Source organism: Tachyglossus aculeatus, chromosome 2 (genome assembly GCF_015852505.1).
Source record: "Tachyglossus aculeatus isolate mTacAcu1 chromosome 2, mTacAcu1.pri, whole genome shotgun sequence".
Taxonomy (NCBI): domain Eukaryota; kingdom Metazoa; phylum Chordata; class Mammalia; order Monotremata; family Tachyglossidae; genus Tachyglossus; species Tachyglossus aculeatus.
Genome location: NC_052067.1, coordinates 9,241,469 through 9,260,648, shown reverse-complemented (window position 1 = coordinate 9,260,648; position 19,180 = coordinate 9,241,469). Strand labels below are relative to the sequence as shown.

At 43.4% G+C, this 19,180-nt stretch overlaps 1 protein-coding gene across 2 annotated transcripts in view; it reads right to left on the bottom strand.

Annotated features, from left to right (window-relative positions):
- Window positions 1-19,180, bottom strand: part of BZW2 (basic leucine zipper and W2 domains 2) — an 87,072-nt gene that overhangs the window by 18,466 nt on the left and 49,426 nt on the right. For both annotated transcript variants that reach the window (XM_038767786.1, XM_038767777.1), the window contains exons 6-9: window positions 15,181-15,316; window positions 11,830-11,939; window positions 7,671-7,841; window positions 5,425-5,571 (exon numbers count right to left, since the gene is read on the bottom strand). In XM_038767786.1, coding sequence (XP_038623714.1) covers window positions 5,425-5,571; window positions 7,671-7,841; window positions 11,830-11,939; window positions 15,181-15,316 — 564 coding nt within the window. The remainder of the gene's footprint in view (window positions 1-5,424; window positions 5,572-7,670; window positions 7,842-11,829; window positions 11,940-15,180; window positions 15,317-19,180) is intronic.

Genomic DNA, 19,180 nt, shown 5'->3' with positions numbered 1-19,180 from the left:
GTGCTGCAACTGGAACATCCCCAGATTGTTGACAACATACTTCTAATACGGAAATCCTAACGACTCTTCAACATTGTCTTTTTCACCAGTGTGGCTTGGTGGAAGGAGCCTAGGCTTGGGAGTCAGAGGTCATGGGTTCTGATCCCGTCTCCACCCCTTGTCAGCTGTGTGACTTTGGGCAAGGCACTTCACTTCTCTGGCCTCAGTTCCCTCATCTGTAAAATGGGGATGAAGTCTGTGAGCCCCACGTGGGACAACCTGATTAGCTTGTTATCTACCCCCGTGCTTAGAACTGTGCTTGGCACATAGTAAGCGCTTAACAAATACCATCACTATTATTACAGTCTCTCCTCTTGTGTCCAAAAGAAACAAAAACTAGACTGAGCCTGGGATCACATTTCTTCCCCTCCTGTGAGGAATGACCATATATGTATATATGTTTGTACATATTTATTACTCTATCTATTTTACTTGTACATATCTATTCTATTTTATTTTGTTAGTATGTTTGGTTTTGTTCTGTCTCCCCCCTTTTAGACTGTGAGCCCACTGTTGGGTAGGGACTGTCTCTGTATGTTGCCAATTTGTACTTCCCAAGCGCTTAGTACAGTGCTCTGCACATAGTAAGCGCTCAATAAATACGATTGATGATGATGATGACCAAGGAAACGTTCACTTCTCTGCACACTTTCCTTTGGTTCAACGGGAGATGAGTGAGTTTCTGAAGCTCTAACGATGGACTCTAAAGTCCTGCTTCCACATCTCTCTCTATGCATGGAGCTTAGTTCTAAACTCTATCAATTCAGGGTTTCTTAACAGGGCCTTTTGGGCTGAGATAGAGGCCCATATCTTTATGCTACACTGGCAAAAAATGAATACTGTAAATTGCCATAAAATGCTAAGTACAATTTTCATTCATTCATTCAATCATATTTATAGAGTGCTTACCGCTGTTTGCAGAACACTGTACTAAGGGCTTGGGAAGTACAAATCAGCAACATATAGAGACGGTCCCTACCCAACAATGGGCTCACAGTCTAGAAGGGGAAATGCTATGTGGCAGGCCCTAGTGAGATTTGAACTCACGATCCCTGGTTTACGAATTTTGGAATTTTGGAAGTTTCTCTTGAATCAAAGATATATTTCACAAACAACTGAAAAATCACATGATATAATCAATTCATTAACAAATACTGAAATATTTCAGCTCAATGAATACAAAGAAAAATCTACAACGCTGATGTAGCGCTGATGTAACTGAAATAGCTCAGGTGGAAGAACATTAGACTGAAGATCTACAGATCTCTGATCTGATTCTGGTAAAATAGCTCAGTATTAATAGCTATTTAGATAAATGTATTTGTATTCATAACTGTCTCCCCCTCTAGACTGTAAGCTTGTTGCGGGCAGGGGATGTGTCTGCTATATTGTGCTCTCCCAGTACTTAGGACAGTGCTCTGCACACAATAAGCACTCAATAGATACGACTGACTGATGTCTTTCACATAGGTGTTTTGTTTTTCCTTAATTTATCATAGAGATTTTGCACCTGCTTTCCATTACATAACTATAATACAAGAACTAGAATTACATTTCTAATAATAATAATAATGGTATTTGTTAAGCATTTACTATGTGCAAAGCACTGTTCTAAGCACTGGGGAGGTTACAAGGTGATCAGGTTGTCCCACAGGGGGCTCACAGTTTTAATCCCCATTTTACAGATGAGGTAACTGAGGCACAGAGAAGCTAAGTGACTTGCCCAAAGTCACACAGCTGACAGTTGGTGGAGCCAGGATTTGAACTCATGACCTCTGACTCCAAAGCCTGTGCTCTTTCCACTGAGCCACGCTGCTTCTCTAGACTGTTTTTCTAGACTGTGAGCCTGTTGTTGGGTAGGAACCGTCTCTATAGGTTGCCAACTAGTACTTCCCAAGCACTTAGTACAGTGCTCTGCACACAGTAAGCAATTAATACAATTGAATGAATGAATTTGAGGATCTGGAAATGGGACTACCAATTACTGAGGTTTTGGTTTCACAGGTGAACGTTTCATCGCTGTTTCATAGATTTACTGTCCCCTGAGCCATTCATTCTTTCAGTCATATTTATTGAGTGCTTACTGTGTGCAGAGCACTGTACTAAATGCTTGGGAGAGTACAATACAAAAATGAACAGATACGTTCCCTGCCCACAAGCCGACAGTCTAGATGTCCAGTGAATGCCCACCCTTGGGCTGAAAAAAATCAGGTTCAATTTCTCTTTTGTCCCTAGTAATGACTCATCTTTAAGCCACCCAAAACCCTGCCTCGGTTGTCAGAAATCTACTTCTGCAGTCTGAATGCTGACAGCTCCTTAAACCCCAAAGAATACGTTAACTATGATCACCTCTTAAACCAAAGAATATGTTAACTATGTCACCTCAGGGTCCACCAGCAAACAAATGAAAGCCTCAAGGATATGAAACATTGAACTACTTTGCTGTGCTCTGAATCTTGGAGTAATAATAATAATGATAATACTGGTATAAATAGATAAAATAGATAAACAGAACTAAATGAGGGGATGTCTGTCGATCGGGATTAATTGATGATGGTAGTAATGGTATTTATTCACTGCTTACCATGTGCAATTCACTGTGCTATGCACTGGGTAGTTTCAAGATGATGTATTTACACTGTCCCTCTCCCACATGGCTTTCACAACTAAAGAGGTAGTGATAGCAGGCTTCCCAAGCAGTATGGTATAATGGATAGGGCACGGGCCTGGGAGTTGGAAGGTCATGGGTTCTAATCCCATTCCGCCACTTGTCTGCTGTGGGACCTTGGACAAATCACTTCACTTATCTGTACCTCGGTTACCTCATCTGTAAAATGGGGATTAATCAATCAATCAATCGATCAATCATATTTATTGAGCGCTTACTGTGTGCAGAGCACTGTACTAAGCACTTGGGAAGTACAAGTTGGCAACATATAGAGACAGTCCCTACACAACAGTGGGCTTACAGTCTAGAAGGGGGAGACAGAGAACAAAACCAAACATATTAACAAAATAAAATAAATAGAATAGATATGCACAAGTAAAATAAATAAATCAATAGAGTAATAAATATGTACAAACATATATACATATATATAGGTGGTGTGGGGAAGGAAAGGAGGTAAGACGGTGGGGATGGAGAGGGGGACGAGGGGGAGAGGAAGGAAGGGGCTCAGTGTGGGAAGGCCTACTGGAGGAGGTGAGCTCTCAGTAGGGCCTTGAAGGGAGGAAGAGAGCTAGCTGGGCAGATGGGCAGAGGGAGGGCATTCCAGGCCTGGTGGATGACGTGGGCCGGGGGTCGACGGCGGGACAGGCGAGAACGAGGCCTGGTGAGGAGATTAGCGGCAGAGGAGCGGAGGGTGCAGGCTGGGCTGGAGAAGGAGAGAAGGGAGGTGAGGTAGGAGGGGGCGAGGTGATGGGCAGCCTTGAAGCCCAGGGTGAGGAGTTTCTGCCTGATGCGCAGATTGATTGGTAGCCACTGGAGATTTTTGAGGAGGGGAGTAACATGCCCAGAGCATTTCTGGACAAAGACAATCCAGGCAGCGGCATGAAGTATGGATTGAAGTGGGGAGAGACATGAGGATGGGAGATCGGAGAGGAGGCTGATGCAGTAGTCCAGACGGGATAGGATGAGAGCTTGAACAAGCAGGGTAGCAGTTTGGATGGAGACGAAAGGGCGGATCTTGGCAATGTTGCAGAGCTGAGACCGGCAGGTTTTGGTGATGGCTTGGATGTGAGGGGTGAAGGAGAGAGCGGAGTCGAGGATGACACCAAGGTTGCGGGCTTGTGAGACGGGAAGGATGGTAGTGCCGTCAACAGAGATGGGAAAGTCAGGGAGAGGGCAGGGTTTGGGAGGGAAGACAAGGAGTTCAGTCTTGGACATGTTGAGTTTTAGGTGGCGGGCAGACATCCAGATGGAGATGTCCTGAAGGCAGGAGGAGATGCGAGCCTGGAGGGAGGGGGAGAGAGCAGGGGCAGAGATGTAGATCTGGGTGTCATCAGCGTAGAGATGATAGTTGAAGCCGTGGGAGCGAATGAGGTCACCAAGGGAGTGAGTGTAGATCGAGAACAGAAGGGGACCAAGAACTGAACCTTGGGGAACCCCCACCGTAAGGGGATGGAAGGGGGAGGAGAAGCCTGCAAAAGAGACTGAGAATGAACGACCGGAGAGATAAGAGGAGAACCAGGAGAGGACAGAGTCTGTGAAGCCAAGTTTGGATAGCATGTTGAGGAGAAGGGGGTGGTCCACAGTGTCGAAGGCAGCTGAGAGGTCGAGGAGGATTAGGATAGAGTAGGAGCCATTGGATTTGGCAAGCAGGAGGTCATTGGTGACCTTTCAGAGGGCAGTTTCCATGGAATGTAGGGGATAGAAGCCAGACTGGAGGGGGTCGAGGAGAGAGTTGGTGTTCAGGAATTCGAGGCAGCGCATGTAGACGACTCATTCAAGGAGTTTGGATAGGAATGGTAGGAGGGAAATGGGGCGATAACTAGAAGGTGAGCTGGGGTCAACAGAGGGTTTTTTTAGGATGGGAGAGACATGGGCATTAAGATTGTGAGCCCCACGTGGGACAGGGACTATGTACAACCTGATTTGCTTGTATTCATCCCAGCGCTTAGTACAGTGCCTGCAAATAATAAGCACTTGACAAATTCCCCAATTATTATTATTTTGCAGATAAGACAAGTAATAATAATAATGGCATTTGTTAAGTGCTTACTGTGTGCAAAGTACTGTTCTAAGTGCTGGGGAGGATACAAGGTGATCAGGTTGTCCCAGATAAGGGGAGGTTAAATGACTTGGCTGAGGTCACATAGCAGGCCAGTGACACAATTGGGACTAGAATCCAGGTCTCCTGGCTCCCAGCCTCATGCTCTTTTCTGCTAGGATTGCGTGAATGGTGGGGGGGAAATGGGAAGAAAGGTCCTCAGTTGACTGGAAGTGGGGTTGACCTTCCCAGACGGAGCCCCTTTTTTCCTCTCCTCCTCCCCATCCCTACCACCCTACCTCCTTCCTCTCCCCACAGCACTTGTATATATATTTGTACAGATTTATTACTCTAGTTTACTTGTACACATTTGCTATTCTATTTATTTTGTTAATGATGTGCTTATAGCTTTAATTCTATTTGTTCTGACAATTTTGACACCCGTCTACGTGTTTTGTTTTGTTGTCTGTCTCCCCCTTTTAGACCGTGAGCCCGTTGTTGGGTAGGGACCGTCTCTACATGTTGCCGACTTGAACTTCCCAAGCGCTTAGTACAGTGCTCTGTACACAGTAAGCGCTCAATGACTGAATGAACTGAATGAATGAATAAATGAATTGCCCACAAACCCAGTTTTACTGACAGCCAAGATGTGAGAGTTCGGGGGGTCGTCGCTTACCTTCAGATGCTTGAGTGCCTGTTCTGCCACCAGCTCTTCCTTCTTGTTCCATTCAACAGCATTCATTATACAAGCCCACAGGAGCCCAATCACGGCAGTCTCTGCCAGGTCATTTCTCTTCATCTCCTCTTTGACATAGAGTACCACCTGCAGAAAGACAAACAACTGCTTCCATCCATTCATTCGGTCAATCAGTCTTATTTATGGAGTGCTTACTGAGTGGAAAGCACTGTACTAAGCGCTTGGGAGAGTACGATATAATAATAGACACGTTCCCTGCCCACAGTGAGCTTTCTCCACTGATTCCAATCAATCAATCAAACCTATTTATTGAGCGCTTACTGTGTGCAGAGCACTGTACTAGGCGCTTGGGAAGTACAAGCTGGCAACATATAGAGACAGTCCCTACCCAACATTGGGCTCACAGTCTAGAAGGGGGAGACAGAGAACAAAACCAAACATACTAACAAAATAAAATAAATAGAATAGATAGGTACAAGTAAAATAAATAAATAAATAAATAAATAAATAGAGTAATAAATATGTACAAACATATATACACATATACAGGTGCTGTGGGGAAGGGAAGGAGGTAAGGCCGGGGGGGATGGAGAGGACATTTCAGAGAATGTGTCTGTGGTATGGTACTCTCCCAAATTCTTAATACAGAGCTCTGCACACAATTCCAACCAGTGTGGAGTAAATGAGCGGCGTGGCCTAGTGGATGGAGCAAAGGCCTCGGAGTCTGAAGGACCTGTTTCTAACCCTGGCTTTGCCACTTGTCTACTGGGTCACCTTGGGCAAGTCACATCACTTCTCTGTGCCTCAGTTACCTCATCTGTAAAAATGGGGATTAACACCGTGAGCTCCTTGTGGGACAGGGACTGTGTCCAACAGATATGCTTGTCTCCACTGCAGTGCTTAGCATAGTACCTGGCACATAGTAAGAGCTTAACAAATACTATTATTATTATTATTGTTATATTGAGGCTCAGAAATATCCTAACCACGTTATTTGCGCATCTAGGAAAATTATTCACACTTAGTTGAGGATGTGGGTTCTAATCACAGTACTGCTACGTGTCTGCTGTATGACCTGGGGCAAGTCACTTAACTTCTCTGTGCCTCAGTTTTGTCATCTTGAAAAAGGGATTAAATTCCACTCCCTCCCACTTGGACTGTTAGTCCCATGGGACAAGGACTGTGTCCAACTCAATTATCTTGTGTCTACTCCAGCACTCAGTACAGTGCTGGGCCTGGCACATAGTAAGCACTTAACAAATATCACAATTATTATTATCATTACTATTAGAAATATGAAGAAGTAGAAAAGCGGACAAGAAATGAACAAAATGGCCATCCAAACTACAATAAAGGTACACATTTCGGGCAGCAGGAAACCCTAAACGTGTTTTTTTTTCAAATTAATTTAACCGATTCTTTTTGTAACCATCAAAATAGTGTGAAGTCAATTAATTTTTTTTAATAAATTACTAAGCATTGAAACACCTGATTCAGGTAGATGACAGGTAAATGGGGAGTCAAGAGAACCTGGGTTCTAGTCCCAGCTCTGCCCCTGACTGCTTGTGACTTTGGACAAGTCATTTAACTTCTCTGTACCTCAGTTTCCTCATCTGTAAAATGGGCATTCAATAGCAGTCCTCCCGCTATTATACTGTATCTGCCCTAGTGCTTAGTACATAATAAGCACTTGACAAATGCCACATTTATTATTATTAAGTCATGTGCATGGATATAGTAACAATATCTACAAAGGTATATTAGTAATATAGACACTTGAATACAGTACTAGTTATGCCAGTAATGATACACCAGTTGAGCCAAAATCAAATACTTGACCTAATTTAGAAAAGGCAAATAACACATCTTTATTTAATTTAAGAAAAGGCAAGCTTTCTGAAAGGCAAGAGAACTATTCCATTCCTACAAGTGTCTAATTGCTTTTCAGCGGTGTTCGAAGACAGGAGGATTGGAAATGCGGACCTTAGTACAGTGCTCAATAAATACGATTGAATGAGTGAAATGTAGACTCATTATTTCCCACTATATGGACTCAATATGGTTCACTATACAGATACTATTTCACTCTACAGGCTCCCTAGGTCTCACTCCACATCTCACTGCATCTCAATCCCCAGATTCACTGCGTCTCACTCCACAGACTCACTACGTCTAACTCTATGGACTCTCCATGTCTCCTTGTTCGGACTCACTGCGCATCCCACCTCTTTGATCGGGCATTCCTGTGAGAGACGCTCCTGCAGTTCTTTCTGAAGTTCCTTCCGAGTCCCGAGTGACTGCTGGACTCTGAGAAAATCGGAGAGCTCTTTCAGCCCCGCGTCAGTGAAGTATTTAGCAAAGTGGTCCACGTTCTGCCTGTTGGCTGGAAACAGTTCCTGTGGGAGAAACGGGAGCATGATCGGAGGATATGTGCAGATTTCTAAAAATATCTAAAGAAATCAAAATACACCTGATGAAGAAAAGTTTTAAATGGAAGATAGATTTTGATTTATGCTGATGGAGAGGAGTTCTCAGCGTGTGGCATTCTGGGATTTACCGATACACCTGGTAGGCACTTCTGAGAGCAAATATTAAGCCTTTAAAACAGCTCTTAAAACCTCAAACTGCTCTCCAAGAGGATAAGGGGGGATGAGCCAGGAATAAAGGGAATTCTAGACAACCTTAAGAACATTGGGATGGTGGCAGCCACGGCTGAACTGATGGACTCTCAACAGCCCTGATTGTGTCACAGGGAGCCCCAAACTCACAATGTCCTATTGCGTTTATCATTCATCAGTAGCAATCATTTATCTATCATTTATCAATGTTGTGGGCAGGGAACGTGTCTACCAATTCTGTTATACTGTACTCTCCCAAGTGCTTAATACAGTGCTCTGCAAACAGTAAGCACTCCCTAAATACCACTGTTCTTACCTTTGAGGTAGTCTTCGTTTCATCTTTCCTTGCTTGTCTGTTTGCCCACCCCCTAATTCATAGATGGTGAGCCCTGTGGGCTATGTTGCATTCTCCTCTGTGTAATTTTTCCTCAGTGCTTAGAACAGTGCTTTGTACACAGTACAGCTCAATAAATACCATTGAAAGAATAAATGAATACCTAGATCGCTGTGCACATCTAGAGCTGCATAGCTACAATATATTATTCCAAATCCCCATGTTGAGCCATATGGGATTTTAACCAAAAATAGCTTAGGTAACTGAAATCTTTAGTAATGTAGGTGTAAACATCCATTAGTGAGCAATGAATAATTAGGATTATGTTAACTGGCAGGAAAATAGCCTAAGAAACACAAAACTTAAAAGACGGAAACAAAATTTAGCCACCACACTATCTTCTTAAATGTCTGTTAGCATGGAACAGGGATCCGATTCATGATGCCGGACAGACAGGAGAAAGATAATAATTATACTAATAATGATTGTGGTATTATTTAAATGCTTACAATGTGTCAAGCTCTACTCTAAGCACTGGGGTAGATACAAGCTAATCAGGTTGGACACAGTCCCCGTCCCACATGGGGTTTACACTCTTAATCTACAAGCCCCAATCTACAATCTACAAGCCCCACGTGGGACAACCTGACTACCTTGTATCTCCTCCAGTGCTTAGAACAGTGCTTGGCACATAGTAAGTGCTTAACAAGTGCCATTATTATTATTGTTATTATTACGCTGTGTTTGAATGGGTAAGTACCACTGAGCTCCTTTTTCTGAACATGGAGAGTATAATATAACAATATAACAGACACATTCCCGGCACTCAGTGAGCTTATGGTCTTTTAGCTCCTGGCTATTTTCTAGCACAGTTGAACTTACTGAGCAGTTTGGAGAGCTCAATATTAGTCATACCTTGAGGACAGGGACTCAGGAATGATACATTAAACGCTTTGCCCTGCTAAGTTAAGTAGATCATATACTTATCTTCCTCACACTTTATACCTAATCTGCTGCATTACAGTTAGAAGATTTCACGATTCCCCAGCCCACATAATTTCATTAGCATTAGGTCAATACCTTATATATAACAGTACAATGCCTGGCACATAGTAGGCACTTAACGAATACCATTTTAAAAAACCCATACACAGCATGTCTATATGTGAAATCAATTAATCAACTGTATTAATTGAGCACATACGGTGTGCTGAGCACTACACTTAGCACTTGGGAGAGTACAGTGTAGCAGAGCTTGTAGACACTTTCCCTGTCAATAATGAGTTTACAGTTTAGAGGGGGAGACAGACATTAATATAAATAGATAAAATACGGATATGTGCATCAGTTCTGTGGGCTGAGGGGTCAAAAATGGTTCAAATCTAAGTGCAATGGTGATGTAGAAGGGAGTAGGAGAAGAGAAAATGAGGCCTTAATCAAGCAAGGCCTCTTGCTTCGAAGGTGGGGAGAGTAATCTTGCATTGTATATGAAGTGGGAGGGCATTCCAGGCCAGAGGTAGGGTGTGGACGAGAGGTTAGCTGTGAGATAGATGAGATTGAGGTACAGTGAGACAGTTACCATTACAGGAACAAAGTATGCAGGCTGGGTTATAGTAGGAGAGTAATGAGGTGAGGTAGGAGGGGGCAAGGTGACTGAGTGTTTTAAAACCAATGGTGAGGCATTTTTGTTTGATGCGGAGGTGGATGGGCAACCATTGGAGGTTGTTGAGGAGTGGGGGATCATGGAATAAACGTTTTAGTAGAAAAATGAACTGGTCAGCAGAGTGAAGTATAGATTAGAGTGGGGAGAGAGAAGGTCAACAAGGGGGTTGATGCAATAATCAAGGCAGGATAGGATAAATGCTTGGATCAAAGTGGTAACGGTTTGGATGCAGAGGAAGGGCAGATTTTGGTGATGTTGCAAAACTTGAACCTATAGGATTTGGTGACAGACAATGTATGGGTTGAATGAGAATGATGACAGTGCCGAGGGTACAGGCTTGTGAGACAGGCAGTATGGTGGTGCTGCCTACAGTGATGGGAAAGTCAGGGGGAAGACAGGGTTTGGGTGGGAAGATAAGGAGCTCTGTTTTGGACATATTACATTTGAGGTGTTGGCAGGACATCCTAATAGACAGGAGGAAAATACAAGACTGTAGAGAAGGAGAGAGATGGGGGTTGGAGACGTAGATTTGGGAATCATCTGCATAGAGATGGTAGTCAGAGCCATATGAATGAATGAGTTCTCCCAAGGAGTGACTGAAGATGAGGAATAGAAGAGAATCCAGAACTGAACCTTAAGGGATGCCCACAGGTAGGGGGTGGGAAGTAGAGGAGAAGCCTGCAGAAGAGATGGAGAATGAGTGGCCAGAGAGATGAGAGAACCAGAAGCGGACAATGTCAGTAAGCCGAGGTTGGATGATGCTTCCAGGAGACACTGGTGGTAGACAGCATCGAAGGCAGCTGAGAGGTCGAGGAGGATTAGGACGGAGCAGAGGCCATTAAATCTGGCAAGAAGTAGATCATTGGTGACCTTAGATAGGGCAGCTTCTGTAGAGTAAAGGGGGTGGAAGCCAGGCTGGAAGGGGTCAAGGAGAGAATTGGAGGAGAAGAAATGGAGGCACCGAATGTAGACCACTCACTCAAGGATTTTAGAAAAGAACGGTAGGAGGGAGATGGGTCAGTAACTTGGTATGGACAGGGAATGTGTCTGTTGTTGTATTATACTCTCCTAAGTGCTTAGTACAGTGTCTTGCACACAGTAGGTGCTCAGTAAATATGACTGACTGAATGAATGAATGAATGATTGAAGGAAAGGTTTTTTTTTTTTTTACAATAGTGGAGACATGACCATGTTTGAAAGCAGTGAGGAAAAAGCCATTGGAGAGTGAACAGCTGAAAATGGCGGTCAGGGATGGGGGGAAGGGAGGGGCCAAGAGCTTTGATAAGGTGCAAAGCGATGGGTTTGGAAGTGCAGGTAGAGCCAGGGACTGCTGTTTATCACCTTCCTTTTATTGCCATTCTACTCTATTGATCAATGGTATTGATTGAGCACTTGCTGCATATGGAGAACTCTGCTAAGCACTTACCTATGTGGGACAGGGACTGTGTTCAACCTTGTTAACTTGTACCCATCCCACAATTTAGTAAAATGTGTGGCACAAAGTAAGTGCTTAACAAACACCATAAAACATTTCTCAATTTTTTCTTCTGGTTTGACCCATAACAACATAAAAGGGATACCTGAAATCTATATTTCCTGACATCCACCACCGAGTTGCCAGTAGATGAATAATCTTGCAACAGCATCTGTGGAACCTTTTCTTAACTCCAGCAGGGATAATCTTCTATTTGTATCTTGAAGCATCCATTTATTAACACAAAAATCTTTTAGGGAGAGCCAGGGCTAACTAATAATTTTCTGGAACTTACCAGTAACCTCTTGTCCAAGTTGGCTTTTCTCAAAGAGGAGGTAACCGAATTAGCGTCTTTCTCTGCCATCCATGCTTTAAAAAGCTTCACAGCAAAAGATACTGCAATTCCTATTGTGAGAACAGATGATAGAAGTGATGAAACATTTCAGAAATTACAGCCAACTGACCAATGAATTCTGGTGGTTTCTCCGCTACAGGTAAGCTACAGCGAGAAGCAGAGTGGCTTAGTGGATAGAGCACTGGACTGAGAGGCAGAAGGACCTGGCTTCTAATCCCAGCTCTGCCAAATAATAATAATAATAATAATAATGATAATAATGACGACATTTGTTAAGCACTTACTATGCGCAAAACACTGTTCTAAGTGCTGTGGGGATACAAGGTGATCACGTTGTCCCACGTGGGGCTCACAGTCTTAATCCCCATTTTACAACTGAGGTAACTGAGGCTCAGAGAAGTTAAGTGACTTTCCCAAGGTCACACACAGACATGTGGAGGAGCCGGAATTAGAACCCATGACCTCTGACTCCCAAGCCTGTGCTCTTTCCATTGAGACAGGAGGTAGGGCAGGGGGGATGGGGAGGAGGAGAGGAAAAAGGGGGCTCAGTCTGGGAAGGCCTCCTGGAGGAGATGAGCTCTCAGTAGGGCTTTGAAGGGAGGAAGAGAGTTAGCTTGGCAGATGTGCGGAGGGAGGGCATTCCAGGCCAGGGGAAGGACGTGGGCTGGAGGTCGACGGCGGTACAGGCTCTTCTGCTGAAAATTGCAGGTTAAAAATCCTTTCACTTCACTTAGGTATTTCTAATCTTGACAAGTCTTTTACTTTATCAAGCAGGCATGCATATGTTCTCAGTAGGGAGTTAATAACCTATGCCTCAAGCAGAATGTTGTATCATTCAGTTGTATTTATTGAGCGCTTACTGTGTGCAGAGCACTGTACTAAGCGCTGGGGAAGAACAAGTCGGCAACATATAGAGATGGTCCCTACCCAACAACGGGCTCACATCAGTTCATTAGAGCTACTCAATCATTTCGGTAAAAGGCCTCAATGGTAGGGATTGAAAAAAAGGAATGGTTTTGGAGGCCAAATGTTGATTTCAGTGAAAAATAGACAAATGGACTTGTCAAATGACCAAGGAATAGGTTAAATCTTTATGGAAGCCAGTTGTATTCTTGGCTTTCCTCCTCCATTCTAGAGGTCACTGACTATTTTGGCCCAAGCTGATAATAGTAATTGGGGTATATTTTAAGTGCTTACTATGTGCCAAGGACTGTACTAAACACTAGGATAGATAATAGCTAATCAATTCAGACTTCTGGGCTTATTATGAACAATGCTCATAATGCTCATTAAGACTTCCAAATACCTGAAAATAAAAAAACACTAATAATAATAATAATGGTATTTGTTAAGTGCTTACTATATGCCAAACACTGTTCTAAGCACTGGGGTATGTACAAGGTAATCAGGTTGTCCCACGTGGGGCTCACAGTCTTAATCCCCATTTTACAGATGAGATAACAGGCACAGAGAAGTTAAGTGGCTTGCCCAAGGTCACACAGAAGACAAGTGGCAGAGCTGGGATTAGAACCCACATCCTCTGATTCGCAAGCCCGTGCTCTTTCCACTAAGCCGCAGTGCTTCTCAGTTTTCACTAAACCTGCTGTTAAAAGAAATAAAGCCTCCTTAGCATAGACACAGCCTGGATTTTGTCTGCAAACAAAATCCCTACAGTACCTGTATATATGTTTGTACAGATTAATTACTCCATTTATTTTACTTGTACATATTTACTATTCTATTTATTTTGTTAATGACGTGCAGCTAGCTTTACCTCTATTTATTCTGATGACACCTGTCCACGTGTTTTGTTTTGTTGTCTGTCTCCCTCTTCTAGACTGTGAGCCCGTGGTTGGGTAGGGACCGTCTCTATATGTTGCCAACTTGTACTTCCCAAGTGCTTAGTACAGTGCTCTGCACACAGTAAGCGCTCAATAAATATGATTGAATGAATGAATGAATGAATATTACACAGGAGTGGCTCCGCCCTTTCACCCTAAAACTGTACTAGAGGAACTGAGAAGGCAGATAGAAAATGGACAATGCTGGCTTGCTGATGTCAAAGTCGTTGTGAAGATGATGATGATAATGATATTACAGTTGCACCAAGGAATGACAGCCTCCAACATCATGTGAGCCTTCTGTCCCCTTCCACACAGCTGGTGCTGGTTCTTAGGTGTTACACATTCAGTGACAGTGGCCTTGAAGTGCTTAAAATAGCTCTCTGGACAGAGTAGGTGCTCTACAGATATAAGCAGACAATCGTCTGGTTCTCCAGTTAGATTTTGGGGACCCCTGATACTAGATTAGTATGAAGAGAAGCAGTGTGGCTTAGCAGAAAGAGCACAGGCTTCGGAGTCAGAGGACGTGGGTTCTAATCCCGGCTCTGTCACTTATCTCCTGTGTGACCTTGGACAAGTCACTTAATCTCTCTGGGCCTCAGTTCCCTCATCTGTAAAATGGGGATTAAGACTGTGAGCCTCATATGGGACAGGGACTGTGCCCAAATTGATTAGCTTGCCCCTCCCCAGCACCAAATACAGTGCCTGCCACATAGTAAATGCTTAACAAATACTACTTGTATTTGTATTCACAGCGACTACTTGTGAGCCCCACGTGGGACAACCTGATCACCTTGTATCCCCCCAATGCTTAGAACAGTGCTTGGCACATAGTAAGCACTTAACAAATGCCATCATTATTATTATTATTACTTAAAAAAAAAGGTGGCAGAGCTGGGGTTAGAACCAAGATCTTCTGATTCCCAGGCCCATGCCCCATTAAGACACGCTGCTCGTCACTTTTCCTCCTTTTTATTTATAAGTTATTTTGGCATCCGTCTCCCCCGTTACCCTGTAACTCCCTGAGGGAAGGAATTTCCTCTACTAGTTCGAATGTAGTCTCCCAAATGTTTCATGCCTCCCAACTGTAAACTCCTTGAGGACAGGGAATGTGTCTACCAACCCTATTATACTGTACTCTCCCAAGAGCTCAGTTCAGTGGACTGCATACAAAAACCACTCAATCAATGTGATTGATTCATATACAGTGAAACGCACATAGTAGAGGTTCAATATATACCCTGATTGATTGATTAATTGGAAGTCAGATACCACCCCAGTGTTCTTTGGGGATTACCTGGCTCCATGTCAATTCCTCTGAGTTGATTCAGGGTTATTCTGGGCAAGTAACTTCTCTGTACCTCAGTTGCAAATTAGTGAAGTGGGGATTGTTTTCTCTCTCTAGCCTCATCGCTCATCCTTCCCAGGAAAGAAACACAAGGTAATTTACCTTCTTTAACGATGTTGTCGGTAAACAGGCTGGTCAAGATGGTGGCCGGGAGTGTCCCATTGGCTAGCAGGATCCCAGTGAGCATTGCCAACTTGGTCTGCTCAGCTTCGGAAAAGGCTTTAAGGAAGAGGAGGAGCTGTGGGTCAAATAAGAGAAACCGTGTCCGTAGGCAGCATCGCACGGCGACTTCATACACATTTTAGTTGAGGAGCAGTCTAGTGGATAGAGCACACACCTGGGGGGTCAAAGGACCTGGGTTCTCATCTCGGTTCTGTCTCCTGCCTGCTGTGCGACCTTGGGGAAGTCACTTCACTGCTCTGTACCTCAATTACCTCATCTGTTAAATCAATCAATCAATCAATCGTATTTATTGAGCGCTTACTGTGTGCAGAGCACTGTACTAAGCGCTTGGGAAGTACAAGTTGGCAACATATAGGGACAGTCCCTACCCAACAGTGGGCTCACAGTCTAAAAGGGGGAGACAGAGAACAAAACCAAACATACTAACAAAATAAAATAGAATAGATATGTACAAGTAAAATAAATAAATAGAGTAATGAGTCCCGTGGACTGTAGCCAACTCAATTAGCTTGTATCTACCCCAGTTCTTAGTGCAGTGCCTGGCACATAATAAGCGCTTAAATACCAAAAAGAAAAGAAAAGAAAAAAAAAAAGAAAGTGAAAGGCAAAAAGCATGCAGATTAGGCATGGGGAACACCTTGCTTTTTCATTTTTTCTTTGTTCTTGAGCACGAGTCAATCTTCACTTGATTGTATCATGAAATTGGGTTTCAGGGTGGGGGAGATTAGAATCTGTAATTAATCCACTGAGGGGTGATCAAAAAGAACACTATGTTCATCTCAAAGCTGTTATTATACATTTTCGTGACTGACGATCTGAAGAGCTCAGCTCTTGCTGTTACAAACTCTGGAGATGACACAGAATTCTTGAGTTATTTTTGATTATGCTATGGCTCAGGTATAATCACATTAGGAACTTTGTTTCAAACTTGTTACTGCTCTCTGTTAAGATTCTACCCATGAAAAGCCAGGTGGCTTCCACAGGCAGATTGTTCAATAATCCCTCCTCTCTGCTATTTTAAGCCTATCTCTGGATCCATTATATTCACTACCTAATTCCATTAGGCACACTGACTCCTTTTAGGTCATAATAATAATGGTAGTATTTGTTAAGCACTTACTATGTGCCAAGCACTGGGGTAGACACAAGATAATCAGATCAGAAACAGTCCCAGCCACATGCCTGTTTCTTCATCGTAAAATGAGATTAAAACTGTGAGTCTCATGTGGGAGAGGGACTATGTCCAACTCGATTATCTCGTGTAGTAATTATGGTACTTGCTAAGTGCTTACTATGTGCTAAGCACTGTTCTAAGCATTGGGGTAGATGTAAGTTAACCAGGTTGGACATAGTCCCTGTCCCAAATTGGGCTCACAGTCTTAATCCTCATTTTTTACAGATGAGGTAACTGAGGCACAGAGAAGTGAAGTGACTTGCCCAAGGTCACACAGCAGACAAGTGGCAGAGCCAGCATCAGAACCCAAGACCTTCTGATTTTCAGACCCATGCTCTATCCACTACCCCAGGCTCCTTATTAAAAATAATAATATAATAATAATAATGGTATTTGTTAAGCACTTACTACGTGCCAAGTACTCTTCTAAGCTCTGGGGTAGTTGTCCCACATGGGACTCACAGTCTTTTTCTAGACTGTGAGCCCACTGTTGGGTAGGGACCGTCTCTATATGTTGCCAACTTGTACTTCCCAAGCACTTAGTACAGTGCTCTGCACACAGTAAGCGCTCAATAAATATGATTGAATGAATGAATGAATGAATAATCTCCATTTTACAGATGAGGTATCTGAGGCACGGAGAAGTCAAGTGGCTTGCCCAAGGTCACACAGCAGACAAGTTCTCTATCTTTTATCTACCCCAGTGCTTAGTACAGTGCCTCAGACACAGAAAGCACTTAATCAATACCACAATCATTATTATTATTATTATTACGGAGCTCACAATCTAGGAGGCCGGAGAACAGGTACTGAATCCCCATTTTACAAATGAGGAAACTGAGGCCCAGACAAGTCAAATGACTTGCCCCAGGTCATACAGCAAGCAAGTGATGAAACCGAGATTAGAACTCAGGTCCCCTGCTCTGTCAACTAGGCCAAGTTACTGAACACTGGCCCTTTGATTAATTTCCAAGTTAAAACAACAGTTTCAAGAATGCAGTTCTGGAATTCAATGAATGACATAGACATGCTGAAATGTAATCCACTAATAGTGTATTCCCCCGCTCAGGGTTGCACCTGGAGAGTTTCCAGTCCTCTACTAGTCCCGACTACAGGAGGGAGAGTCAAGCAGAGGCCTTCCCATTCTCCATCCCCCCCCCCGCCCCCCCGCCCCCGTCTTACCTCCTTCCCTTCCCCACAGCACTTGTATATCTGTATATATGTTTGTACATATTTATTACTCTATTTATTTTACTTGTACATATCTATTCTATTTATTTTATTTTGTTAATGTTTGGTTTTGTTCTCTGTCTCCCCCTTATAGACTGTGAACCCACTGTTGGGTAGGGACTGTCTCTATATGTTGCCAACTTGTACTTCCCAAGTGCTTAGTAGAGTGCTCTGCACACAGTAAGTGCTCAATAAATACAATTGATTGATTGATTGATTTCTAGCTTGGCCAGTGGTTAGCGAGTGGAAGACAATCTGCTACAAGTCAAAACTCACCTGTGCCGGGCAGCAGCAGCAGGGGAGAGAGTCGAGGGTGGAGACACAAGTTTACTGCATGGAAGGAGGCGACCGTAAACCAATTCTGGATTTTTACCAAGAAAACTCTATGGATCCACTACCAGAATGATTGCAGGTGGAAGTGCGGCATTCGGGGAGAGATTGTGTCTATGGCGTCGCTATGGATCGGACACAACTCAACAGCATAAGACCCCAACAACAATAATGTATTCATTACGCACTTATTATGTGCCAAACTGAGTTAAGCAGATGGGGTAGTAACAGTCTATTCAGATCAGGCAAAGTTCCCTGTCCCACATGGGACTCACAGTCTAAGGAGGAGAGAGGACAGGTTTCTTATTCTCTTTTCTCCAGATGAGGAAATGGAGGCTCGCAAAGATTAAGTGGTAATAGCATTTATTAAATGCTTATTGTGCACAGAGCACTTTACTAAGCATTGGGGGAGAATCAACTGGTGGGAATTATACATTGTATGTGTCTCCTGAGGGGTGGGGAGGGAGATAGGAGGATGGACTCAAAATTAAGTGACTTATCCAAGGTCACATGGCGGGCCAGTGGCAGAGCTGGGACCAGAACCCAGGTTTCCTGACTCCCAAACCCGTGCGCTCTCTCCTCTAGACTGTGAGCTTGTTGTGGGCAGGGAATGTGTCTGTTGTTGTATCATATACTCCCAAGTGCTTTGTACAGTGTTTTGCACCCAGTAAGTGCTTGGTAAATATCATTGAATGAATGAACATATTGTCCCATCCCATTTGTAATCTCATAAATGACTGTATTTGGGGAAAGCCAGATAACTCGAAAATCAGCCTTGGATGAGGTCTGAAAAGATGGTTACTATGGCTACAGCTTCCCTAAAATACTGGAAAAGGGACACCTACTCAGCCTTTACTGATCTTAAAGCTACTCCTGCACTCCCCCTCTTCATGGGGAAGAAGCAGGTGCTGTTTTATCCAGGACTGGTTAAAATTGCAGGAGAAATAATAATCACTCAAGTTGAGATTTTTTTGTTTTATCATTATTTTAAAGACAAAAAGGTTGTTTGTTTCTTTTGGAAAGGGAGAGGAGAGCAATCATGTTCTTGTAAAGTGTCTGGTTTGAATGTTTTGTTCTTAAGGCCTTTATTGCCTTAACTCTGTCCTACTTAGATAGATTGCTGGTTTCTAAGATTGCTGAAACCTTCACTAAAAGGCACAAGGTGTCCTTCAGCAGCTAAAGGTT